The sequence below is a fragment of the Gymnogyps californianus genome, chromosome 27 (genome assembly GCF_018139145.2).
Source record: "Gymnogyps californianus isolate 813 chromosome 27, ASM1813914v2, whole genome shotgun sequence".
Taxonomy (NCBI): Eukaryota; Metazoa; Chordata; class Aves; order Accipitriformes; family Cathartidae; genus Gymnogyps; species Gymnogyps californianus.
In genome coordinates, this window is record NC_059497.1 from 4,750,634 (window position 1) to 4,776,625 (window position 25,992).

General features: G+C 44.2%; 1 protein-coding gene across 1 annotated transcript in view; it reads left to right on the forward strand.

Moving 5' to 3' along the window:
• BLTP3A (bridge-like lipid transfer protein family member 3A) overlaps window positions 1-25,992 on the forward strand; it is a 35,777-nt gene that overhangs the window by 1,124 nt on the left and 8,661 nt on the right. Inside the window, exons 2-16 of the mRNA XM_050911174.1 lie at window positions 12,765-12,927; window positions 14,551-14,589; window positions 15,101-15,192; window positions 15,404-15,593; window positions 16,042-16,182; window positions 16,784-16,954; window positions 18,153-18,330; window positions 19,405-19,491; window positions 20,098-20,262; window positions 20,780-20,922; window positions 21,691-21,832; window positions 22,360-22,553; window positions 23,297-24,846; window positions 25,090-25,286; window positions 25,814-25,965. Of these exons, the coding sequence (XP_050767131.1) occupies window positions 12,765-12,927; window positions 14,551-14,589; window positions 15,101-15,192; window positions 15,404-15,593; window positions 16,042-16,182; window positions 16,784-16,954; window positions 18,153-18,330; window positions 19,405-19,491; window positions 20,098-20,262; window positions 20,780-20,922; window positions 21,691-21,832; window positions 22,360-22,553; window positions 23,297-24,846; window positions 25,090-25,286; window positions 25,814-25,965 (3,604 nt within the window). The remainder of the gene's footprint in view (window positions 1-12,764; window positions 12,928-14,550; window positions 14,590-15,100; window positions 15,193-15,403; window positions 15,594-16,041; window positions 16,183-16,783; window positions 16,955-18,152; window positions 18,331-19,404; window positions 19,492-20,097; window positions 20,263-20,779; window positions 20,923-21,690; window positions 21,833-22,359; window positions 22,554-23,296; window positions 24,847-25,089; window positions 25,287-25,813; window positions 25,966-25,992) is intronic.

The following is a 25,992-nucleotide window of genomic DNA, read 5'->3' on the forward strand; positions in this document are numbered from 1 at the left end:
GCCTTTCCTCTCTGCGCTTTATGAGCTGCAGATGATCAAGTCCTTTCCATTTTTACTGGTGGAGAAGCTCAGATACAAAGCGAGGGCCTTGAAGTGACTTGCGTGGGCTTACGTGGTGTCAGTGCTGGAGCGAGGAGTTAAGACCTGCGAATCCTGGCTCTCTGGGGCTGGTAGTAAGTCCTTAGAGTTTCTGGAACGTCAGAAGAATCCCCGCAAACTTCAAGCGAGCAGTCTCCTCAATAAAGTGTCTGCCTGCGGCAGTTCTGAGTCACTAGTTGCTCAGTACTCCAGCTTTCTAGGCAGTGTACCAAAAAGGAGTGTAATAGAGCCTGCTGCTTGATCTGTTCAGTGCGCTAATTTAAATGAATTTCTGCTAGACCTGACATCACAAATCTCTGAGCTTTCTGTCTCGTTCCACCTCAAATGGGCATGTCATGCTCGTTATGGATTCAGTCTTCTTGTCAGGAGGCACTGAAGTATTTATAACAAGGAGAGGTGGATGAGAGCAGTTATTAATGGAGGCTGAAATAGAGCTGGGCTTTATTCCTAGGTACCGCTCCTCCTAGGATGAAAGAGCGCATGTGTTGGTCTTATGGATAATTCTCTTTCTTTAGATAAATACACTTTTCTTGCTGGTGCTTTTACTTAATTTTGCTTTTCAGTCTCCCTTATCTTGCACTGTTACAACACGTTCCTGCTCAGAGTGCCACCTTTTCCCTTCCGATCAGGCTGGTTGTTAGTGTTCACCTCTGTCTCCGTTGTGCAGTTCCCTGGAGAACAGGGAGTCACGAAAAATTCTGGAGCTTTACCTGTTTTCCTACTAGCTGGACTGTGTCGTTTGGGGTGGTTGGTCTGATCCTGCCCCTCTCTTGCATACATATTGTGGATGCTTTTAGGAAATGCATTTTGAACACAGTTTAATGTTGTGTAAAAAACCATGATGTTTTTCCATTCCGGTTTTGTTTCCTCTAAATACCTCAGCTTCACACTCCCTTTGGGTCTTTCTTTCAGCTATGCTCATTTGCACGGAAAAATTTTGCTACTGAATCATTAATCTGCCTTTATTTTCTGCTCTCCATTTGCATATGAAATAATTCCTTGTTCCTCTTGTTATGTCTTCATTTGAAGTCGTTTCTGTGTGGGGTGTGGTTTTGTTCCTTTTCTATCTGGAAATCTGCAAGGAACGGTCACGAGAGACAGCAAGATCAGGGAAATATGAAAAAGTTATTTCACACCAACTGTTCAGATTAAGTGAATCACATGTCTAATGGGATGACAGCGGTCACTTGCGGTGATCTGTAAAGCTGGGCTTTGCCGTCGGTGACAGAGCTGAGTTATGAATGTATTTTAGAAGGCTTAGCCTGTGTTGTGCTTTAGCAGCTTAAATTCCTAGAGCAGAAGAGCCTGAAAACTTGCCGTGCTTTCACCACCATCTGTGCTTTTCACTCTTTTGGCCTATATTTAGCTTGGAAAAGAAAACAGATTAGGTGGTTTCACTTTTTACTTCTCCTACACTGGCACATGGCTGCAGTCCTGGCGTGGCCGATTCTGCAGGAGAATGTTTATAACCGAACATCAAACCGTTACAGCTGGGACAAAGGGCTCTCCCTACGAGCTGTCTGAAGGATCAGCTGCTTGCTGTGTGGTTTGAACTTGAATCTGGTTTGAACTCCTCCGAGGCTGTACAAGAGCAGTACTTGGGTTGTGTTTACCAGCCTGTAATTATTCATGGAAGTACATCTATTGCTTTAAAATAAAAACAGTGATTTGCATTTACCTCTTTCTGGTTTTGTTTGAAAGTAGCCTCTTCTTATTGTCTTTTTCTTTTTTTTAATAGCACTCAGTGCAGCTATAGTAGATACTTGATCTTAGAGTATTGTAAAGGTGGTATTTATCCCCATTTGGTAAACGTGGAAACTGTGGCAAGCCAAACTGCCCAAACTTACTTAATATAACGCTTTGGGGTTTGAGTTCTCAGCACTGCAGTGGAAATCCTTATCAAAACTATTTTTATTTAATTTCATTAGGAAGCTGGCAACTGCTTTGTGACTTTTGTTACACGTGTTAAAACGTGTGAGCTTGTGGAGTAATAGGCCATCCAATTGCACACATTATGTGGTTTCCAGAGGAAATGCAGTATGTAATCCTTCTGTTTGGAAGAAAAGAGTAATAGTTAGGTGGAGAAAATAATCAGATAATAGCTTTGCTTGCTCCAGTTCCAAAGGGCTGATGTGAAAGAGCCACTGAGTCAGAAGCCTCTGAAAGAAATAGAAGCTGGTGTCGGGGTTCTGGGAGCAGGTTTGAATGCAGGGGCAGGAGACCACAAGTGTATCTAGCTTTGACAGGAGCCCTGGAGAACTGCAGGTGAGGAGGAACTTCAGGAATCTCTGAAAGTAGGGTGAGAAGGAAGCAGAGGAGAAATGAGAGAGAAAAGTTGGCTGCGATAACACCAGCACTATCACTGAGAAAATACGGAGGAAAACCAGCACGGGAAATGAGACCTGTTTGCAGAGGGAAGAGTGCAGTGCTTGAGCCACCAGTCCAGGCAGCTGGCCCGGTAGATAACAGATGTGCACAACAGAAATATAGGGGATACTGGGCTGGTGGCTTTGTCTTTGCTAGAGCCGTGCTTGCAAACAGGGCCTGATGCACACAGAGGCCCTTTCCTGAGTTTGTGAAGTTCTTGAATGCCACTGGGGTTTTTGCTCTGTTTTATTCCCAGTCTATTACACAGGATTACCAGACAAGTAGGATCTCACCTGCTGTTTCCTGTGTTGGTCGGGACAGTATCTGCAAGGCGCTATGTTGCTGTGAAGCAAGACTGGGAATTGTGGAAGGGATTAAGACAGTGTTTGTAGCAAGGTTTTCGGTGTCGTCTTATGCTTTGCTCTGCTTCTGTTGGTTGGTTTGTTTCCTCCTTTCTTGGGTTTTGGAGGTTGTTGAATGACAGGCAATGTTTTGGACGGTACAACCTTTCCAATGAAAGCTGAAGCCAAATTATCTTTGGCAGGTGCAAGGCTGCGCAGCCAGGTTTATCGATTGTGCCGTCAATTGTCACTTTCTTTTCCATCCAGATGTCATACCGAGGAAGACGAGGCATGCCAGAAGTTGGCAAAACTGTCTTTCATAGCACAGTATTGGAGCCACCTTTTTGGATAAATAAGATGGGCTTTAGAAACAGAATTTTAAAAAATCCTAGACAACAAAACAATTGAGTAGCATGTGCAGGATGTAGTACTTTGATGCTTGTAGATGTAGGTCAAGTACGCAGCCAGAAGAAGCGGCATCATGTAACTCCTCATAAATTGTACTGCACCTTAGTAGAGCCTTTCTTCTCAGTTCCCAGTGGTTTAGGCCATATATCCCTTTTTCCAGATGAGATTGCCTTGACTCCCCTCTTTCATTTGCAATTGCACCTAGTCCTTGCAACAGATAAAACCACTGCTAGTAGATAAGTGAAAATATCAGGAAAGCCCGTAGTGTATCTTTAGTTTCTTCTAGATCAATTTAGCAGTTAGGAACATGTTGGTGTCACATGAGCTAGGAACGCGTAGGCTTCTGTGGGTGTCACATGAGCTAGGAACGCGTAGGCTTCTGTGGGCTGTTATTTCATAACTTGGATGTAAGAATCTCAGAATATTCCTGGCCCTAAAAATGCATTTGGTATTACCCCTTCCAGGCAGTTGTGCTTCTTCTGTGCCACATGCAAAGAATTCAGAGCTGGCTCCAAGACCCAGAACTGCTCTCTGCCACGTGAGCCCTGCCTGTTCTGTAGTGATGCTGGATTAGCTCTTCGGTTAGTCTTGGAGCTGTTTGTGCCTCCATGCTCAAAAGTATGTGATCTCCTTGCCTGCCCTCTGTCCGCCCCCACCATCAAAGACATGCTCTCAGGCTAAGACAGGACAAAGAAAGGCCATTGTAGCTGATGGTCGTCCTGCTGTTTGATGGTACTAGACTCTCTGAGGTCGGGATGGCAGAAGTGAGATGTGTTATCCCGAGGGGACCCACCCTTCTCCTCAGAAAAGATGGGGACAAGAGGCAGAAGTGGTGGTTCTTCAGCCAAGAAAATAGGACTCAGTCTCTGCCGTTCAGGAGTCGTTGAGATGGGCTCTGTGGCTTGCACTGGGCAGAAGGTCAGATCACGTTATCAGATACGCGTCATTTGCCCAACACAGCGGGGTGGGGAATTCCCTAAGTCCAAAGAGCACTTTTTTTCCCCCTCAGTGCTTAGATTTCTTGGCTAAAAGCTGCAAACTGGAAATCACTATAAGAAAATAGAGTCTGAATTCTTTGGTCTGTTTGCTTCTCACTTGTCCTGAAGTGTTTTGCAGCATCGCTGCGTGCTCGAACACTGAGATGCAGCTGTGCCTTTGCAGTGACAGTCAAAGTGATGGCACATTCAGTGAGTAAAAAGTGTTGGAAACCCTCTGATTTAGAAAGATCTACGGTCAGTATAAGGTGTGTGCTTACCACCTAACCCTTCAGGTTTCTCCCAGTTTCCTGACCTTGATTCTAAATTAACTGGAAGAAATTTAAAGAGCATGGTGGGTAGGGAGGAAAGCAAGGAAATTGCATCTGGGAATGGCCTGACAAAGCTATGGAATCATGGAGTGATTTAGGCAGAAGGAACCTTTGCCTGGGACAGAGTCTCTTTGCTAGAATTGAGACCAACATTGCAATTTTGGCTTTATCTGCTTTAATATCCTCCTTCAGTGATCAGGGAAACTTCTACTGCTGAAGACGATAATTTGCCTAAAATAGCTGTTGCAGCTATGGGAAATACGTGAAACCACAAAACTGCTAGCAGTTAAAAAATGATGATAAAAAAGCCATTACTTTTTCATCTGCAAAGCATTCTGTTCCTGTTTTTCAGTGCATTCTGTTCAGCCAGGTAGTAGTTTCTTTGGTGCCCAAGTGCCACAAAGCACACAAGTTGGAATCCAAAGCATGAAGGCTTGAAAAACAAATCTGGTAGCTAAAGCCCAGAATAACCGCCTCCTGCAGCCAGCACTGGGACAAACAAGGGCAGAGAACAGCAGAGGAGGGATGTGGTTGTGTTCTCACACCTGCAAGGGGCTTGCACGCATTTTGGCATGGCTGAAGAGGACTTGAGCAACACGAGTATGTTACAGAGAGCAGGTAACCCAGGTGTGGATAATCTCCCTGAATTTTTAAGTTCTGCATCTTGGTCTTCATGTGGCTGAGAGCAGTGGGACACGTCTCAAAAGGTGGGAGGGTTTGGGGACAGATGGGAGATGCCCGCAGCTCAGGCGCCGCGGGGTTGTGTTCGGTAGGGCGTGCGGTTGGGTCTGGAGGGCAGTCGGCAGTGTGGTGCTTCGTGTGGCTATGGGGAAGTTGCTTAATCATTTGGTGTCATAGTTTCCCCAGTGGTTAAGTAAAGATAATACTAACGATGCCAGTTTGTACATGGCTCTGAAAATAGCCCTGGGAACACTGGCAAATAGAAGCAGTTTTGGGAATGGGCTGGAAACAGTTTGTAGCAAGAAACTCTGAGCCAATTTGTAAGAAAGAAGCTTTGTCAAGTCTCCTTCCCAGCAGTGGCTGCTATTTTGCAGGCCATCGGCAGAGCTCTCAAGGTATCCAGCATTGAACCACCGGTAATAAGTTTGTCTCTTAAGTTCTTACATGCTGTGTCTAGCAAAGCATTTAAGGCTGGATGCAAACCCTTTAATGTTGTAATTTGGAAATTTCTTATTTTCCTAGTACATTTTGATGGATTTTTTACTTTTTAAAAATTTTATTATTGACAAATTCTTGATGGAAAGACAGAATCCCAGGCTATTATGGGGTCAAGTAATAAACAGCTACCACTTCTTTGTTCAAGACAGGGGTGGGAAAAGAGAGGGCACGCATAACAGGACGTGGCATTTTCCTTTCACAGAGAATAATCTCTAAAATCAGGGTTGCTATGCTGCAGTTTACCAGAAGAACCAAATTGTCAGTTTTACGAAGCATGTGTCAGCTGCTGAATGCAAGGTGTTTCCAACCACTTCCACTCAGCTCGAGAGAGAAGTGTGTGCCGTTTCTGGAATGCTAAATAGACTCTTGTTGCAGCAAAAATAAATTGCACTTCAGTAGCTCAGGAGGAAAATGTGGCTGAATATATCCTCAGATCAGCTGCTGGGTTTTGCAGAGCCTTGCGCTGGCCGTGTGGAACTTCTCCATGCCGCCACTACTCTTCAGACTAAGGAATGGGTCAGGAAAAGGGGCTGTTAAATATGACTCTTTTCCCCTCGTCTTATTTCTCCTAGACTCCTTGAGCTCTTGCCTCCTCTGCGGCTGCTCAGTTGAGTCTGAATTATGTGATAACCTGTTACTTTCTGCAGGTTGGAAACAAAAGTGCAGATTGGATTGCAGGGCGAATAATTCTTAAAATCTGAGAAGTGGGGCTTCTGACTAGTGCATTTATTTATATGTTTCTTCCTAGTTTTCTTTCGCGTGTTATTATTTGCTTGAGGTTTAGTCTTGGGAAATTCCCTGGCAGCTGACGAGGGTTTGCATTCCAGATTTCGGAGCATGGGGCAGCTGGCATTTAAACTTTACCGAGCTTCCAGCTGATGAGCTAGAAATAGTAAAACAGTTCCTCAGCGAGGAGGAGTTCAACCCCTGCCAAAAACCCGGCCTCTTTTCCTTTCAGATTAGTTTATGGTTTGCTTTACAGGTCTCCTAGTACCAAATTAGTTGACAGTGGGTAGGGTGCAAGAAGCGCACCTAGACTGGAGCCTTTGCAGTTTTCCAGTATTCAGAGTGCTTAAGAGTCATTTCTGTTTGGGACAAGAAAGTGTCCTCGGGGGTCTGAGTAAGTGGGGAGGCAGACTTCGGGGAGGAGTGAGCTGACATTCGTGCTTTGTGTGATAGTTCATTCTCGTTCCTGATCTGTTTGGAAATGTTGATTTTTTTTTTTTTTTTTTTTTTTTTTTTTTCCCTCTGCAAGTTTAACTTTGAATTGAATTTCTGAGTCTTTTTACCTTAGCCATGTTCTATTGCAACAGATAACTTGGAGCCAAGACAACTGATTACTCATAAAGATGTTTTGTGGCCCATGTGAAACTGCATTTGGCTTTGGGTGGTTGGATGGTCCAGCCCTTTATTCAATGTAGTTGAAGCATGGAAAAACAGAAAGCTGATAATTTAAAGCCACCAGTGGCATGCGTATACAGGCACATCAATGCACTTAAATCCACTCTGATAAGGAGCCTACCAGCGTAGTGTGAAAGGCTGTTACCAGGTTACATGGTAACGTGTACAGAGTTTGTTGTGTAACTTAAGTAGGGCGAAGTCATCGGGCTTATTGCATTGGGACCTCTTTGTCCGCAAAGGAAAATTTATTGCCTACCAGTACTATCTAGGGTACACCAGTACTGTACGCAGTGTAGAGCTGGAGTTATGCAGATGATTTTCAGTAATAAGATATGGTGCTTTCCATCTTCTAAACGATTGGTTACTTTGGTATTAAAAAGATTCCATTAAATTCTAAATGGCTTTATACTAAGTTGGTATGATACCAACTAGATTAGTACTAAACACCATCTAATACTGTGCATAAATTAGTCTCGTCTTCTGCTAGTTCAGTGTGTTTCTCTTCCTTGTCTGCAACTCTGAATCTCTCAATCTTGAGTAGTACTGTGTGTGCTCACCAGACAGATTGTTCTACAGTTATACCAAAAGCTTGAGTAAGTAAAATGGCTTTTCTTCCTGAAAGGGCTTTTACTGCTTCTTCCTATGTGTCTTCAAGGCAGCTATTTTTTCCCTTTTTACAGAAGTTTTGATCGCTTGCCCAGTTTTATTTCCTCCAAAATTATTTTTCAGTTCATTCTCAGACATGTATCTTGCAGTTAAAGCTTCTGCTGCTGTCTTCCTTGAAAGTTTTCCTGTATTTGGAAGTCACTGGCCTTTTACTAGTCATGCAGCTTTTTTTCCAAGTAAACATGTTCTTTGGCTCCTGAGATAAGAAGGTTTAATATGAGGGGAAATGTCCTACCACAGAGATTTTTTTGATTGTAGAAGATCTTCCCAGGGAAGATGGAAATCCCATTAAGTGGCCTGTCCAAAACTTAACTGGACAAGACTCTGGGAAAGATTTTGGGTAAGAAGCAGATCTGCATTGGCCAGAGTATATTTTTTTTCCATGTCTAATTTCTGTCCTTCTGCCATAGTTGCTTAGATTATGTATTTGTGTTACAAATTAAAGCAGAAAATCTTCATCTCTTCCCTTGCTGTTACCCTTAGGAAGGCAAGAACCTTGTCTGCAGCAGTTTCCCAGGGACCGTTAATATTGCTTGTCTGTTTTTAGATTGCAGCTGACAAGTTACCCCCTTCCTGGCTTACTTGTGTTTTGAGTATTTTTCCATCTGCTATCTGCAACTGTGGCTAGTATTGCAAGCCATACAGTTACTTGCTTCTGCCAATAGATGATGCTTGTCATTAAGTAAAATCAAGGTCACTGGTGTACTGCTAATTAGTTCTCATATATAATAACCATAGTAACAAAGATATTAATAGAAATAAATGTGTTTAGCTGTAGGTAGTGGTTACATACAATAGACAATGATTACTGGATAACTGCAGAAGAAGCTGAGGCAGAAAATCTAGTTTGAGCGTATGAAGCTACTGACGAGAGGGTTCGTGGCAGCAAGGCAATGAGAGGGATGGATCTGAAGAGAAGTTTTATGATTTCAGACATCTTCTCCTGATATTATCTGTCTATGTATTTGCTCAGATGGAGACAGTGTGGCCAGACAGCTACAAATGTGAACATAAATTTATTATTTATGATTATAGCCTGGCTTTGGGCCAGCAGTCAGATTTGGCCAAACTCCCTCCTGCAATCAGTGAGTTTGTGGCCTCTGGATATGCAAGCTGATGAATTGGGCAGTCGTTCTTTTAGTAGTGACATCATTTTTTTAATATATATTCAAGCTGATGATTGAGCAAATAGACTGACACTGCTGTGCCTTCCCCATCTAAAACCTGAAATAAGGCTTCAGAGCAAATCAAATCATGATCTCAGAAACTGCCCAAGAAAGCTGAGAGTTTCTGTGAAGAACATAATTTTTTTAGGCCAAATCCCATGAAGGTGTTGAGGTTTAAATCATCTGGGTGTTGTTAGCTTCTTAGGATGAGACCTTCAGTCTATGAAATTAGGGTAGTGCTGTTAATGACTGCATCTGTCTGCTTCTTATGAACATTGATTGAGAGCCCTAATACTCATGTCATCTCATGTCATGTAAAATGGAAGGAAACAGTGGGAAACAGCCTGTAGGGAAAACTCTTCTCCGCAAACCACTGGGCTAAGAGGCTTGACCTAGCAGGACTTCCCTAGCTGTAGCTGTTACAAGCTTCTAGCTTGTATTTCCCATTGCCTTGATTGTGAACGCAGCAAGACCTTTTTAGTCATGTGAAGGCTTTCTGTGGGTGCTGGTGGCTGTGGTGGTCCGTTTGGCTATTGTGCAGCAGATCAGCTTCTGGCTGGCAGACACTTTCGGAGACAAATGGTGCTCGTGGTATTGTTGGTGGATGCATGCGTGCTCGTGTAAGTGTCCACAAATGCAAAATGCCCTTGTGACTCTGCAGTGACAATTCCATAGAAGATAGAAAAAGGTTTTCTGGTTTGACTTTTGTCATGGTAATCCTGGCAAGCTCAAAAGGAGTGCTGTCCTTTGAGTTTACTGGCTTAGCGCTACGTGACTTCTGTTAGAGTTGCAAAAAAAAAAAAAAAGCGCAAATATCCCACACTGTCAGTTTTCCTAATAGCTACCATTTTCATTCACTTTTCTCTAAGCCAGCAATCCATGCTGCCAAAAATGTTACTGTTGATGAGTGTGAATGGAGCGAGTCTGCCAACAAACATCTAAAATTGTCTGCTCTCACTGCTTTTTCCTTCCCCTGGCAGTGACCAAAGCAGTTCCTTTCAAGAAGTAATAAAGATTTGGCATCTATGAACTCTCAAGTTCACAGGAACACTTCATCTGTTTTCCTCTTGTAAGCCCCATCTAACATGCGTTACATGTATCAAAATGTCTTAAATGTGAAGATTATTCCATCTGAAGATCTCGGATTCCTTTACAGGGGGAGCAACTGAGAGTGGGAGACTTGGTAATAGGCATATCTTCAGGAATTTTGACTGGGTGGTTTAAAAGAGAGAATTTGTGTCAGTTTTAGATTTTTGTTTACAAAAGTTGCAGCTTCTGTTGTCCCATCATCGTTGGGGTCTGTAACCTCTCGTTTGGGGGTGGAATGGCACATTTTGGTGCATCTAGAATGCCTCATGAAACGGATTCTTCTGTAAAGTCTGGTAGTACTCATGGTGGTTTTCTTACTGTTCAGCAGGATCTCTGCAGCCTTTCCCTGCAGATGATTACAAATAGTTGTTTTTAGCTAGATGGTGTTTCATACCACTCTCTCCACCCATGTCCTGTTTCACAGCTTTAGCATCCTTTCACTGTGTTACTGGTTTTCTGATAACATGTACACACTAAATAAAAGTAATGCCCTGGTTTAGATGTGTCCTTATATTTTTCTTCTGCGTTACCAGCTGAAAGCAGCTTCCCCATCTAAGCATGCTTAGCCTGGGATGAGGACTTGAGACACCAGGGTTTTGATCCTTGCTTTACAAGTGTGAGAAAGCTACTCTGTGCCTCAGCCTCTCCCCACCTGTAAGCTGATCACTGCCCACAGCAGCCTGTGAGCTTAACAGTGCCAAGTGCTTTTTATTACCTACGTGTTCAGGTTGTATTTGTTTTATTCTTAGTATCCAATCCCAAGTGGACATGACTACAACAGCTTTCAACAGAGCTGGTTCTCTGACGCAAGACAAGGATGCTCATGTATTGCCTCTGGAGGTATTTGGTCTAATTTTCAGCAGTGTCTGAGATTGTGGTTGCTCACAACAGGACTCCAAGTGCAAATCTTACAGACACTGAGCATATCCCTGCATCTCCCCGCCAGCGGAGCAGCCGCTGTAGCACACTCTGGACTATGTTATTTCTTTGTACAGATGCTGAGAAGCAGTGTTGAACTTGGCCACCTTCCTGGGTATGTTTAAACAAGAGGGCCTCTGGTTAAAGGGAGTAACGAGTTTAAAGTGAATGTGTCAGCCTGAGATGCTGGCAGGTGTGTTATAAACTTGGTCTTTAATCAGCTGTCTGTGTGTACCTTTGGCTCAGGGGAGGGACGTGACAGCATGACACAGTAAATGTCTGACTCAGGCTTCTGTGGCAGCAGAAGACTCTATGGTGGCAGGGATCGAGGTAGAAAGCAGTAGTAGGCAAACTCACAGCTGTTTTTGCCACCCTCCTCTTCCAGGAGTTGCTGCATCAGTAGTGTAGGGTTGCCATCAGTGGCTCTTCACCATCCATCAGACTTTCTTCTAACAAAACGTTCACTTTGGAAAGGCACTTTCGCCCCAAGAAGCCCTGGGTTGACTGACCAGCAGCTGCTCTGGTGCCTCAGCCGGTTTTGTACTACACCTCGTGCTCCTACAGCAGCCACATCAGCTGCCATCCCGGCAGTGTTGCTCTTGTTCCTCCTCCCCTCCCCTCTTTGAGCAGTGACTTTGTTCAAGATGCCCTTTGTGCCTTTCACAGAGAAGTAGCTCACGCTGCTGGTGCAGGAAAAGGAGAGAGAATGGCAGCGTGTGACTAACTGTGAGCCTAATCCTGCTTACGCTGACAATAGGGTCTTTCTTTCTCTTCCACTTTCTGGACCACTGTACAGAATTAGAATTAGCATTAGCGTGGAGGAATGTGTGGAATAAGCCTTGGCTTCAGTAGTGGGTTAAGTCGTTTGGCAGGAAGTCTTCAACTTTGAATCCTGTGACTGCAGAGTGCAAGCTGCCTTGCTCCCTTGGTGGCAGCCCCTTCTGCACACAAGGGCTGTTTGACGGGGACAGCCATCCCGGAGAGGTGTTGCTGACACACCTACAGCCTCTGTAGTCTAGTGCCCTCTAAACTGGCTCTTCTGGTTCCTTAGGGGCCACGGTGGTTTTAATGAAGTCAGAGTTTTTCAGGTCTACACCAGAATACACTGTTCTTGAGCAGTCCTGCTGAAATTGTTTCATCCGTTGCATTTAAATCTTGGGCACATAGGGGATCTGAAGATACTAGGCTGCATACAAGGGAGGTGGCAACAACAGAAGCCCTTGGGAGGAGGAATTGCAACCAGAGAGAGGAGCAGCTGCTGGTTGCCAAAAAGAGAGGAGGACGGGAGCTTGGGCTGGTCACTAGGGAGCGGAGTTGGGATGCGTGCTTGGACTTGCTGACCAAAGAGCAGGCTGGATTGCTTGGCTGGTGGTTAAATTACTTCTATGGCTGTCTCTTTATTAATGATCTTTTACTTTCCTGTGTCAAAAACTTCAAAAAGAATCTAGATAATTAAACTTTTCGTCACTGATACGGCACTTTTGGGGCAAGTAAAATCGCTGATCTGTTGCAGTTTGGCTTTGGTTTTCTTTGTTTTTGTCCTAGGGCAATTTTGCTGATTTCCCAGTGCTTTAGAAGGAATTTTCAGTTTCTCAAACTTGAATTTGATTTAAAACAAACAAACAAAAATGTCCTTCAAATGCCAAAGTGTAAAGACATCTTTTTCTGGAGCAACCAACATGCCCTGGGTTTAAAAATGTCAGAAAGGGTTTAACAAAACAGCAAGCAGATTCTTATACTTAAAATAGCTCTCTTAAAGGCTCCTCTAGTCTCAGCAGCTTTGCTGGGGGTTGTTTTTAGAGTCTCCTCTTTCTTCTCTTGTAGGTTTACCAAGAATCTCTCTCCAGACAAAATCAACCTGAGCACGCTGAAAGGGCAGGGGCAGCTGACCAACCTGGAGCTGGATGAAGAGGTGCTGCAGAATGTGCTGGAGCTGCCCACCTGGCTTGCCATCACCCGGGTCTACTGTAACAAGGCGTCTATCAGGGTGAGCAGAGGAGGCTGCGCTCACGTCCCCAGACGCAGTTGAGGCCTTCCATTGGCAGTTTCTGTTTGTCACTTGGGAATTTCTGATGGAGAACCATGATGCGATTCAATCCACACATCTCAAACCCTGTGCTTTAGGTGTGAGATTTGCTGATTGAATGCTATGAGATAGCCACAGCAGGTTTCACCAAAGGCCGCCTTTGCCAAGCGCTCTGCCCCGATGGTGGCCGGCAGCAGATGGTAGGGGATGCTGAGAGAAGCACAGAAAAAGTGTGCTGTGGTCCTTCCTCATCTTCAAGTGACTTGTTAAGCCAGCAGTGAGGTCTTTGTATTTAATAGCCACTGATGAATTTCCCCAGATGCTTTCTGGACCCACTTATTTATTTAACATCCAGAGTGTGCTATGGCAAAGAATTTCACAGCTTAACTACAGCTGCTTTTGCTTGTATCAAGCCTGTATATACTAGTTTTAGTTTATAACCTCCTGGTACCGTTATTGGAAGAAATAGTGAACAATCGTTCCCTGTTCATCACCTCCGTGTCACTTAGGATTTTACAGACCTCTCTGTTTGGTCGTTCCCTCCCATTTCCCTGCTATTTTGATAGCAGAGGAGTTTTCTGTGTCTTCCCGCATCCTCGCTGACTTTTTTTTTAATGCTAAAGAAGTAACACTGACCTCCAACAGGAATAGGAAGCGGAGAGAAATGGCGTGCAGTTCTCTGAAAGCCTAATTATGCTGTGAGGTATTGTAAAAATAAATTGGAACTTAAGTGTTGAAAATGCAATTTGTAAGAAGTGCGTAAATAGTGCATGTGAAAAGCTACACTCTCTGCTCTCAGTCAGCCTTTATGCCCACAGTTATCCATTTACATGCATAATTGCTGAAATTGTGCATGCACTTGCACTTTTGCACACTGAACTTTTTTACAAATTCTTCCTCCTTGTGCTTTTTAGAGCAAAAAATTGATTTTTTTTCAGTTGATATGAAATGCCAGATTGTTTAATCTCAGTTGGTGCTAACCATAGTTGTATTACATGTATGCAAAAGTTTCTAGTATATCGAAGAGACTTGCTATAAAAGAAATATGGTTCTACTCTGCCAAGCGACAATAAAAATGAGCCTGTCTTGTTCATCTGATCCACTCTGTTTTTAGAGTCAGATCTGCTTAATTTAGTAACAGACATTTGTTCTCCCTCCTACGAGAGCTGCAGAGTAAGTGTTGCTGTAAGAAAATAAAATGGATCTTTTTGGTTTGTGCACAGTCTTCAAAAGAGTTACCTGACTTCCAGTAACAGCAGCAATTAATTGTAAACTCTTTAAGGACAAGAACATTCTCCTTAAAGGAATATGAAAAATCAGAATTTGACCTGCAGAGTATCTATTACTCGTGATGATATGTGAGATCCAAAAGCTAAGCTGAATTTATAGGTCTGGTGGCTGGAATGTCTTTTCACTTGTCTGCGTGAGCCTGTTTGACCTGGATTCAGTAAGACATGATGGATTGTCACTGTGGTCATTTCTCAGAGAAATGGGGCTCAAACTTTGGGCTCAGATGGTTTCGTGCAATTTCTCAAACTTTCCAATGCAAAGATAACTCTTGTAACCTCAACTTTATTGTTTCAGATCCAGTGGACAAAGCTGAAAACACACCCAATCTGCCTGGTAACGTTTCCTCTCTTGTTCATTCCTTTTCTTCCTCTTTTTTCAATCTCTTTTTAATCTCTTCCTCTCTTCTTTTTAATCTCCCCTACTTGAGAAAAATTCTGCAAAGGGAAACTGTGAAGTGCATACTCAAGTTTTCATTTGACTTGAATCCTCTAGGCCCTTAGCACATAGGGGAAGGGGAGTTCTGAGAATAGTCCTGTCTGGTGATGAGTCACCTCCCATGAGACTGACATTTCACAGCAGGATGGAGCTGGGCTGAGCTCTCGGTGAAGTCCAGGGCAACCTTGTGCCTGGTTTTTGTTGTTTGTTTTTCCCCCCGCTTCTGGGGATTCAGATTACCCAACGATCCTGGCACTGATGGTGTGAGAGCTTTAACACATGAGACTCTTGGAGAGTCAAGAGACTCCAGAGCTTGGTTATCCCTGCCCTAGAGTCTCAGAGCTAAGGCTGGTAGGCTGAGCTTGAGTCTTGGTCTTGTATTTATCGCTCCCATGTTCTGTCTTTACAGTACCTGGATAAAGTGGAGGTAGAGATGCGAACATGTGAAGAGCCTCGGCCACCCAACGGACAGTCTCCCATTGCTCTTGCTGCAGGTCAAAGGTCAGACCCTGAGCCCTGTGGTTTCTTTCTGACATGCTACTGGGGTATGGGCGGCTGTTGTTCTCCATGGTTAACCATTGGCCTCTCTGCACTCAGGTTTAAGTGGTTCTAATATTGCTTATAAACCTTGGAGTCTCTCTGCATGTAGCCTTACCTCTGCCGGGCCTTTTGTTGTAACAAGTGATGACTTTGAGGGATCTTCTCTTTGCAGTGAATATGGCTTTGCTGAAAAGGTTGTGGAGGGGATGTTTATTGTTGTCAATTCCATCACCATCAAGATTCACTCCAAGGCCTTTCATGCTTCTTTTGAGCTATGGCAGCTCCAAGGCTACAGTGTCAACCCAAACTGGCAACAGAGTGACTTGCGACTCACCCGCATTACTGATCCACAGAGAGGAGAGGTAAAGAGTCGTCTTATGTTGCCTGTCATAACGTGCACAGAAGAGTGGCACTCGTGCTACCCCAGTCCTGTGGAGTAATCAGGCTGTTGTCTGAATTCTCATACAGTGGAGGTAGGGAGCTTCGGTGAGCTTGCCTACCGTTTGCTAGAACAAGGTGACTGAGAGCTAACTTGTATTCAGAGCTTTCTCTGAGCTCTTCTAATCTGAGAGAATGAAACTGGAGAAGCTCTGAATGCCCTTGTGGTTTGTCTGGTTTTAAACTCAGTGTGAGAGAAGGGGTTGGAAGTTACCTGGGACGTGATTTTGTTTTTGTACTGGGATCACAGAAGAAAAGTGCGTTGAATGATTTTCTGTGGCCTTGTTTCATTCCACATCTTCTAAGCATTTATTTTAATTCTTTAAGTTGTTGAAAATCTCAGCATTTTCCTATTTTTCTCCTTCTGGGTAGGTTTTGACATTCAAAGAGCTCACCTGGCAGACACTTCGGATAGAAGCAGATGCCACTGACAATGGCGATCAGGATCCTGTTACTACTCCTCTGAGACTGATTACCAACCAGGGGAGGATCCAGATCTCTCTCAAGAGAAGGGTGAGAGTTTCCTCCATACTTTGCAGGATATAGTCTCGCTGCCTGGTGCAGTGATGATGCATGTTTCCTCCCACGTTCCTCAGCAACCGTTCTTTTCCTTCACAAATGTTGAGCCCAAGCTGCTATATCGCTCTGTGTTTTCTATTGGAGACAGCTGTGTTCTTACCAAATGTCAAAGCAGTTTATTTCCCAGGGGAGGATAACATGTATGGAGCAAGTTTTTAAATCTGTTCGAACGTCCCAAGGAGAGCTGTCATCTCTTTACTGGGAGATTAAAGCCTGGTAGCCTTATTTTTAGCTGTCAATGGAAATGTGATGATTAAAAAAAAAAAAATTAAACCACCTCTTTTTTTTTTTTCCTTTTTTCTTCCTTTTTTTTTTTTTTTAACCAGTGAGCAATTTGCCTCCTAAAGAGGAGGCAGCTTTGTCTGCTTTCCTTCTCAGAGGAGGTACTGTGGACATCTACCAGATAAGTTAATTTCTCTCTCAGATGAGTTTCAGAGCAGCATCTCTTGTTTCTGCTACAGCTTCTGTGTATTATGAAGGGTGTCTGTGTATGGTTGCAAGTCTTAAAGTCCCTGACTCCTCCTTGCTGTTTCAGACCAAAGATTGCAATGTGATGGCATCTAAGCTGATGTTTCTCCTTGATGACCTGCTCTGGGTGCTGACAGACTCCCAGCTGAAAGCAATGATGAAATATGCAGAGTCTCTGAGTGAAGCCATGGAGAAGTCTGCCCAGCAGAGGAAAAGCTTGGCACCAGAGTCTGTGCAGGTGAGTCATGATTTTGATGTGGTCTGCCAGGAAAAAGGAAAAGACAGGGTGTAACTTCCAGGTAACTTCCAACCCCTTCCCTCACACTGAGTTTAAAACCAGACAAAAGTTTCTGTTTGTGTGGCATCTGGCCCTTACTCACAGAGCATCTCCCTGGTGGGAACCGGTAGGCTTACCTGATGTCAGGTCAGCATCGCGTGGATTGTGGGCTGTTGTTGGGTAATGAAGTGACCAAAGGAGTTGGATTCATTGCCAATAAGCATTAGAGAGTGTTCGTACATAGTCACAGGCTAGATTCTGTCTGATGGTGGGGAAAAAGTGGTGTTAAGTTGCATGGCTTTCTGGATTTGGATGGCACATGGAAAGTTGCAGACGGCCCAACGAGGATTTGATTTGGTAATAAGCAATAAATATGTTCTAGAAATAATCTTTTTTGCCTCTGAATGACAATCTGCATAGGCCTGGGGGAAGGGACTGGTATAATAAATTATGACATAAAACCATAGTGAGCTGTGATGCTCAAGAGAAAACATTGGCATCCAATTTCACTGTTGTTGTTTGGGTTTCTTTTTTTCTTCCCAATACTCTGGAGAGAGCTCTTGATTTTTGCAATTGTTCTTTGGTGCGCATATAGCTTAGCAGTGTATGAGAACCTTAGAACAGCCGCTTCTGCCAGCAACCATGAACTTCCCTTACCACTTTCTTTGTTTTCAAAATGCTGTGCTGAGTAATTGTTCGATGAATGTCGCAGAATAAATACATAGGGCAGAGGACAAAAGATGTTTTCTGAGACAAGGGTGAGGGAAGAGGAATATTGCTGCTGCTGGTGGAAGCTCCGGGGAAGGAGGGCTATGCGCATAGTGCAGTGAGATTACATAGAAGGGGGGATCAGGAATACTTAGCCCTTTTTGCCCAGGAGTCAAAGCATATTTCAAGATGAGTGAACGGTAGAAGTAGCTTGATGTAGAGGAGGCAGGACCAGAGACAAAGAGTTTTGCTCATGAGAACATAGGAAAGGATCCAGATTTCTGGACTTCCAATTAAATTTCTATAAATTGATGCCTTGCAGTCTGGAAGATTGCATGAGTTGTTTTTCATTGTATTATAACCTCTATCTTTTTTTTCTTTTCTTTTTTTTTCTTTTTTTTTTTTTCCCCCCTTTCTATTAGTTCTTACTGAGCTTGTCTGTCTCTAACAGATCACACCGCCTCCTCCAAGTACCCAGCAGTCCTGGTCTCAGCCATTTGGAGTCAGCCTGAATGCAAGTAGCATTGGTCAATACTTTGATAAGCATGACATGAAAGAGTCATCGTACCACCTCCTCATCTCACGCTTGGATCTGCATATCTGCGATGACAGCCACACTCGAGAGTCAGGTAACTGAGAGCAGCATCAGGAGGACACTGCAGGAGGAAAACATTAATCCAGTCGTCAATTGTCTGTCTTGAAGGAGGATTTTCCTCTTGAAAACAAGCATCTTTCATGTTTCTGTTTCCCAGTGAGGCAATAGGCAGTTGTTCAGGCTGATGGAGAGATCAATTCTGTATGTCTGAGCTAGGTATTGGAAAATCTTTCTTGGCTTCATGGGGCAAACATGGGGAAATCCATCAGTGGATGTGGTTGCCAGTGACCTAGTTGAAGTGATAGAGGATATGCTCTAGGAACAATCTGGTACTGAGCAATGGGAATAAAGCATGATCATTCCACTTGGTGAGAAACGTTTGTTTTGACAGTATTCAGGACATTCACAGTAGCATGGCTACAAGGATTCTTTGCCACCTTTGCAAAGACCATTCCCATGCCTACCATGTTCTTTTCAAGCAAGGCTTTGCTAACTAGTGTCTGTTTTACTCCTAGCTCCCCTCTGCTGAGATATACTTCTAAGTACTTTTTTCTCTTTTGAGGCAAATGTACCCCCCCTCCCCTCTCTGCACAGCCATCTCTGATCCAAGTTGTACTGTTTGTTTTTACACATCTTCCCTTTAAAAAAGAAAAAAAAATTCTGCTACCCATGTCCATCACTATTCCAGGTATTTTTGAATTGGTCTGTGTATCACTGTCTCCTGAGCTGCTGTTATCAACATCTTAGCTCAGTTTTGTTTTCTTTATTTCACTGGCCCTACCAGCAAGTGTTGGAAACACAAGTGCTGGTTATTGTAGTGGGAAGTGTAATTGATAGGGACCTGGGAAGCAATGGGATCTTGCATTTTGGTATTTGAGATTCTAGGTCTGGTCCTTACGATATAAGCTGTTGGCCTGTTGCATTCGGTTGTCCTTTTCCTTGCCTAGGACAAGATTTTGATACAGCTTTCTAAAAGATGATCCCCTAATACTGGCCGCGGTGGCAATTAATCAGTGGTGGCAATCAAAGCAATGTTGTTCTGAATTCTCCTGGATCAAGACTTGGATTGCAGAGCTGATCATGGTTTTCTTTGTTCTGTTTTCCACAGGCACTTTGAAGCATGGGATGCTGGGAGGTGCCATGCAGCTGACCTTCAGGAGGATGGCTTTTGACTATTATCCTTTCCACAGAGCAGGTAGGGGGGCATGTGGCCTCCCAACTTGAGGAGGGGGATAAAAAAGTATTTAAAGAACAGTGATGCTATATGGCTTCAGGCAGGACTGGAAGAAAGGCTACACAAAGGACTTGGGACTTAAATCCTCATGGGCAGGGTTAATCTAATTTACCTGTCGGTGGATGACTGACAAGTTGCTGGCAGAGCAGAGTACAAAGAGAGGAATAAGTTGCTGTCTGTTGTAAAGAGATACAGTTGAAACTTTGGATTCCTTTTCATTTGCTTAAGCTCTAGATTTGGTTCTTACATGTGCCTAATCAATTTGGAAGGGTTATAGGACGTATCCCAGGAGAAAATCTGTTTGTGGTTAACTGAAGAACCAAGAAAAAGTGACCTTGGCATTCTTCCCAACACTTGAATTTGGAACACTTGCTGGTAGGACCAGCTCTGTCGTGTAAAAGCCTGCACTTGTTTCACAAGCACTTAGTATGCTGCATATTGCATATTCCAGATCTGATATCAATGAAGAGGAATGCTGCACAGATTTGCGTACATTTGAGGGGCACAGGAGGGTTGTGTGTATCCAGGAACCTCATTTTTAAAGCCAGGATGTTTGCTTTCATGCAGGAGATGCCTGCAAGCATTGGGTGAGGTACAGTGAAGCAATGGAGACACGGGGACAGTGGGCAAAGAAGCTGGTCAGTGAATTTCAAAGCAAGATTGAGAAGCTTTATGAAGAAATGGACCCTATATTTGCCAGGACTCCACCTTCCCCCTTCAAAAGGAAACCAGGTAATGGTAGTTGATAAAACTCCTAGTAAAGCAGGAGATGGTAACAATTCTGCTCCATCCAGCAATATCTCTAGTTACCTCTCCCCAATTTAGCAGGCTGATTTGTTGGTGCAGAAATCATAGCACACTAAAAATCATAAATATAATGGCAAAGGAAAGTGGCTATCACACTGGCATAACACTGCGGCAAGAATGGACAGACTGCAGTGGTCACTTTCCTAGCTTATTTGTTGAGTTTCTCCATAAGTGAGTGTATAAGGAGTAAATTAAATACTTAAAGCCTGGCTGAAGAACGTGTTCTCTTGCTACAGAGCAGACTCATCTTTCACAGTGTTCTTCCTTCAAAAGTCCTAAGTTGTTGGTTTTTTTTTTTTTACTGCCTAGCTGTGCCCATCTGTTTCTAATTTTGGGGCTGTTAATTCTGCTGTGTGAGCACATACGTGGTGGTGTTGATGGTGAAGTTTGCTGCAAAGGAGATGAGTAAAACCCTCCTGGTTCTGCTTTTCCGTCCCCACAGATACTTTGTTGAGTCCTCATAAAAGTCCCTTAGAGAAAGGCCGTGTACCTCCCACAAGTTTGCCGCGACTCCGGCACCCTCCCTGGAACCGGCTTCGATCCAGTTGTGTGGTGGTTCGAGTGGATGACTTGGATGTTCACCAGGTAGGGATTTGAGCAGTGTCTGGAGATGTTCATGTCATTTTTAAAAAAGAAATTTAATCTGATAGGATTTGCATGATTTATTTGAATCATATGTCATCCAAGACAATCAAAACTCTGCCCAGAGAACCCAAATGCTGCTGTTATGTTGCATGTAAAACTTTTAAACCAAGTATGACCTGCTGATAATTTTCACGTTCAGAGGAAATTGCATGCATAACCACAGAGTTTCTGCACTCTGTGTCTGTTCACATCTAAACTTGCATCAAGCATTAGGCAGGCCCAGGGCAAAAGATTTCACGCATTTGAGAAGTTAGTGAGGATATGGATTTTTGACAGAGGAGGAATAAGTCTTATGTCATGCTATCTGACCGAGGACAGAAAGCATCGCTAGACTGCATCAGGCCGTACATCCATGTACCCTGTAACCATTGCAAGAGCATAATCAGTACCAGATACTCTAATGGACTTACCAACATGCTGTTAATCTTGAAGAAAGCTGTAATAGATTTCAGTTCTGTTTATTCACGTCACCTAATTCTGATTGTCATGGCTCTTACTAGCAGTGACAGGAGACATAAAAACTAAATTCCCTCAAAGGAGAGGAGTTGGCAATATTAGCAGGTAGAAAAAAGTTTTATTTTTACTTGAAAGCAGAGTATGTTTGATGTGTAAATGAGATGGATTGAATACGGGAGACTGCAGGGTTACTGGGACACTTTGTTTTGCTAAATCTGAATTCTGCACAACTGCATACCATTGTGTTTTCAGGTTTCTACAGCTGGTCAACAAAGTAAGAAACCCTCCACCTTGCTTTCATGTAGTAGAAAATTCTTCAAACTCCCTGATCAGGTCTCTGCAATCCATATTGAATTCACAGAGTATTACTTCCCAGACAATCAGGACTTTCCAGGTAATACACCAAGGTTAGCACCTTCTTTCATAAGTTTCTTAAAGAATCAATCAACTCTTAATTCTTTAGGTGTGTTAACCCTGTTACATATTCTCTGGGTGTGCATTTTTGTTTAGTTTTCTGATGTTTGCCTTTCTAACTTTTTTTTTTTTTTGCCTGTGGGAAAGTGGGAGAGAGTTTGCCTGGTGCAAAATGTGGAGGCAAAGTTGTGCTTGCAAAATAACGTATCCAGGATCGTATTGAAGGAGCTGATGTCTGCCCAACTCTTGGGGTTCTGCCTTATTGAGTAGCACTGGAGTAGGACTGTAGGGTGCTTTGGGTGCTCTGCAGATGGCTTGATGCGAGACCTGGAACACCTCGTTTCTCTGGTGCACCACAGCTTCTCCCTTTCATCAAGAGATCTGTCTTCCAGTGGGTGTTGAAGCCATCTGCATTGGTGTTGTCAGCGCAGGTTATACACTGAGCTGCAGACAGCTGAAGTGCCTTTTCTGCTATTATTAATCTGTCTCGATTCTGTTTCATTCTAGTTCCATGCCCAAACCTGTATGTACAGCTGAATGGCCTGATCCTTACCCTGGATACAGCAAGCGTGCTCTGGATAAACCTCTTCTGTCTGGATCTTTATCGTAGCTTGGAGCAGTTCAAAGCCATCTACAAGCTGGAGGACTCAGGCAAGCGTGATGAGCATGTTGATGTTCGACTGGATGGCTTCCGGCTGAAGGTACCATTCATTTCCTTCCTTTCCCAGTCTTCAGTGTTCTCTCCCTCCCTGTTGTGGAAGGAACATGAGACCAGGACGTGGCTGGAGTCCAGAATGAGAAAACAAAACCTCTGCCTTTCTCTATCTTTCTTCTGTCTACCACTTGTGTTAGTTTGGTTTTTTTTTTTTGATCTACAGGCAGTAAAACAGGTGCTTGAGTTCTAGTCCAGAATAGGCAGGCAAGTCAGTATTTATGAAAACAGTTTCAAGGAGAAATTGATGGTTCAAGTAGTCAAAAGTTGTTTTCTGGCCTTTGGAAACCACTTTGACTCTCATACTGTTCCCAATGGGCCTACGTCTGCTGCATTGACATCCTATGGTGTTTGTCATTGACTACTCTTGTTAGGAGTTTTGTGAGGAGGCTTAAAGGCCTGAAAGTATAGTAACTCCTTGCAGAGGAAGATCAAAGTGAGTGTTGTAAGTTGAGCTGCTACATAAGCCATGGATGGTAAAAGAACCTAAAATAAAATTCAGTTTAAATTCCCTCGTGTCTGATTCCTCTTCCCTGATTTGTAAATTTGATTTAATTTTTCAGATAGGGATAAATTGAGAGTCTAGTCCAGCTCTTGGGATTTTAATAGAGACCAAGACTTCTCAGTTGTTTATATATTCCACAGCTGACCTTCCATGTAAATGGCCAGGATAAGCCTCTGTTAATTTCCCTTCTCACCACTTTACTTGTAATGTCTTTCTCCTCCGTGTAGCTTAACATCCCTGTGGAGAAGAAAGTCACTGACCATCGAGATCGTCCACAGACACTCTGCGTTTGCACATCGGAGATGACTGCCACCAACACCCGCCACGCTCCCTTCTGCAGCTGTCAGGACCTCCAGAGCCTCTTCCGTAAATTTGCCAGTTCAGAATTCTTTCACTGCAGCTACACTAAGTTCCCAAGGTCTCAGGACAATTTCAGCCTCCTCCACACCCTCTTCTTGCGCCATGCATATGAGGTGGATGATAGGCCTCAGAAGCATCCAGGCTTTCCCCAGCTACTGCATAAAACCTCTGCCTCTGAAGATCTGTGGTCTATGAATTTCACTGAGCTTTCCCTGGACTTCGAGGGGGCTGAAAGCTCAAAGGGCAGAGCCCTTAGCTTTATTGACCCTTTTCCCGTTTCCATTTGGGCCTGCCTTCCCAAGAGATGGGGGCAAGCTCAGATATCTAAACGACAGGAATTGGCTGCCTCTGAGTTGAAAATCAAGCCTTCTGCTAGCTTTAGCAATCACTCCAAGAATGAGAACCTTTCCAGAGAACATGGGGTTTGTCAAAGATCAAAGACTGACCAGGATCTGAAGAACATCTACAGGGTCACAGAGACAATGGATGTCTTGGGAGAATCTGACTGTGAAATTGATGATGGAGTAGATAATAAAGAGCTGGAAGCCTCTGCTGATATCCATGTGCTTGTGTCCTCATCTGTTCATGTCAAAGTTCGGCTCAACCACTACCAATACTTGGTGCTGCTCAGGATGAAAGAAGTTCTGCAAACGCTGCAGGAGCAGTTGGCCCAAGATACCCAGGAGGTGACTGGGTCTCCTTTAGATCCCATGTCTGCTTGTGTAGGAGTTATGTTCCACAGTGCCGAAGTGGCCCTACTCATGAACCCCACACCAGGGTCCGTCTTGGAACCCAGATCCCTTGACTCAGACACAACAAGCTTGATCGAGTCTGAGCTCTCGCCTTCAGACAGCAAGGAGGGGCTGGCAGCTGAAGAGAAGGAGCTAAAATCGGAGACCAGTTCAGAGAAGGGAGTGTGCGGTACCTCAGAGGTCCCAGAGGACAGCGGGATTGAAAATACAGGTACCAGTGTAACCAGCGTACCACTGGAGAGACTCCCAAGATCCGCAAGTGATGGAGCTCTGAGTACAGCTCCGCACAGTAAGAGCATAGAGGAGAAAGGTTTGATAGAGGAAGCACACGAAGCTGTGGAAGCCCTGGTTGCAGAAAGACCAGCGGAGACCAGAAGCCATCCTCAGACCCCTCCTGCCCTCCCTTCTAGCCCAACCTCAGACACGCAGCCCTTGGGGAGAGGAAACATCACTCTCAATGGCCAGGCAGAACTCATCCCTTTGAAGAACATAGAGGTGGAGTTGTCTAGTGCACTGCATATCACAAAGGATGCCACGAAGGAAGCTCTGCACGTGACTATGGACCTCACCAAAGAAGCCATGTCTATAACAAAAGACGCTCTGAGCCTGAGCCGGGAGAAGATGACCTCCACCATGCAGAAAATGCTCTCTCTCCCCCCGGCCAAGTGAGTGGGCCATCCTCCTGTGCTTCACAGTAGCAGCAGCAAGGCTGCAGGGAAGGGGGGAAATGTAGGCCGACTGCTCCCTTTCTTTCCATATCACTTGGATTAGAGATAGGTTAGATCTTCATCTCTTGGGGTTCGTCTAAGTGCACTAAAGTCTGACTTGCAAGTGTTCAGAGTCCAGCCCAATATCTGTGTAATCTGGAGGCTAAGCTGTTTGCCTTTATCACTTTTCCTTTTTGGTAGGGATTCTGTGCCCAAAGCAGAAGAGGGAGCAGTGACTCCAGGCGGGGGTGGCAGCAGCCGAATGCGTTTCTTCTCCATGAAGAGGACAGCATCCCAGCATTCCTTTGACACCACGTCTGTGGATGGGAGCGGCCCTGAGGACGGGCTGTCTGTGGACAGCGATGGCAGTGACGGCTTTGTGATGCTCACAGACTCTGGTAACGAGCGCTTGGCTTTATCCTCTCCCCCACTCTTATTTCACACCAGTGAACAGTTTTCTGCCACGGGTAACTGAGTCATGCTGTGTTCGTATGGAATTCACTCCTTCTTTTTGGAGGTCATAAGTAGTTCACCACATGGCTCTTTCTGCTTTTATAGGTGCCTTTTCTTTGAGATGAGGAGTATAAATGAGTGGGGAGGATGCCCCCTGCACATAACAGTGGTGTTCTAAGGCATTTGGCCATACTAGAGCAAGGAACGTAAATGTGTGCAGGTGGGTGGATGGTATATAGCATTTAGGAAGGGTTTAGTAAGCGCGGGTTGGAAGTAGGGTACACTGAGCATTTCAGTGGGCGTCTTTCACTTCAGCTCTGTATTGCTTAAATTCATCTGAGGAGCTGGAGAGAGTTCCCTAGAGGATGGTATAGGCTGATAGGCCATGAGATTCAGGCAGATACTGAGATCAGGACTTCTTCAAACCATAAAAACAAACAGGATCAAGTTGTTGTTGTTCCTTCCATTTCAGAACCCAGCCTGGACCCTCTTCCCTCAGGGCATCTTACTCAGGTCCACAATGACACAGGCAGTAGAGCAAGCCTGGTGGCAGAAGACGAGGGTGGAGTGTCTCCTGAAATAAACAGCTCGACTTCACAGAGTGAAGACCCCAGCCTTCAGCTGGTCAGAGTTCTGTTCCTTTTCACTGTA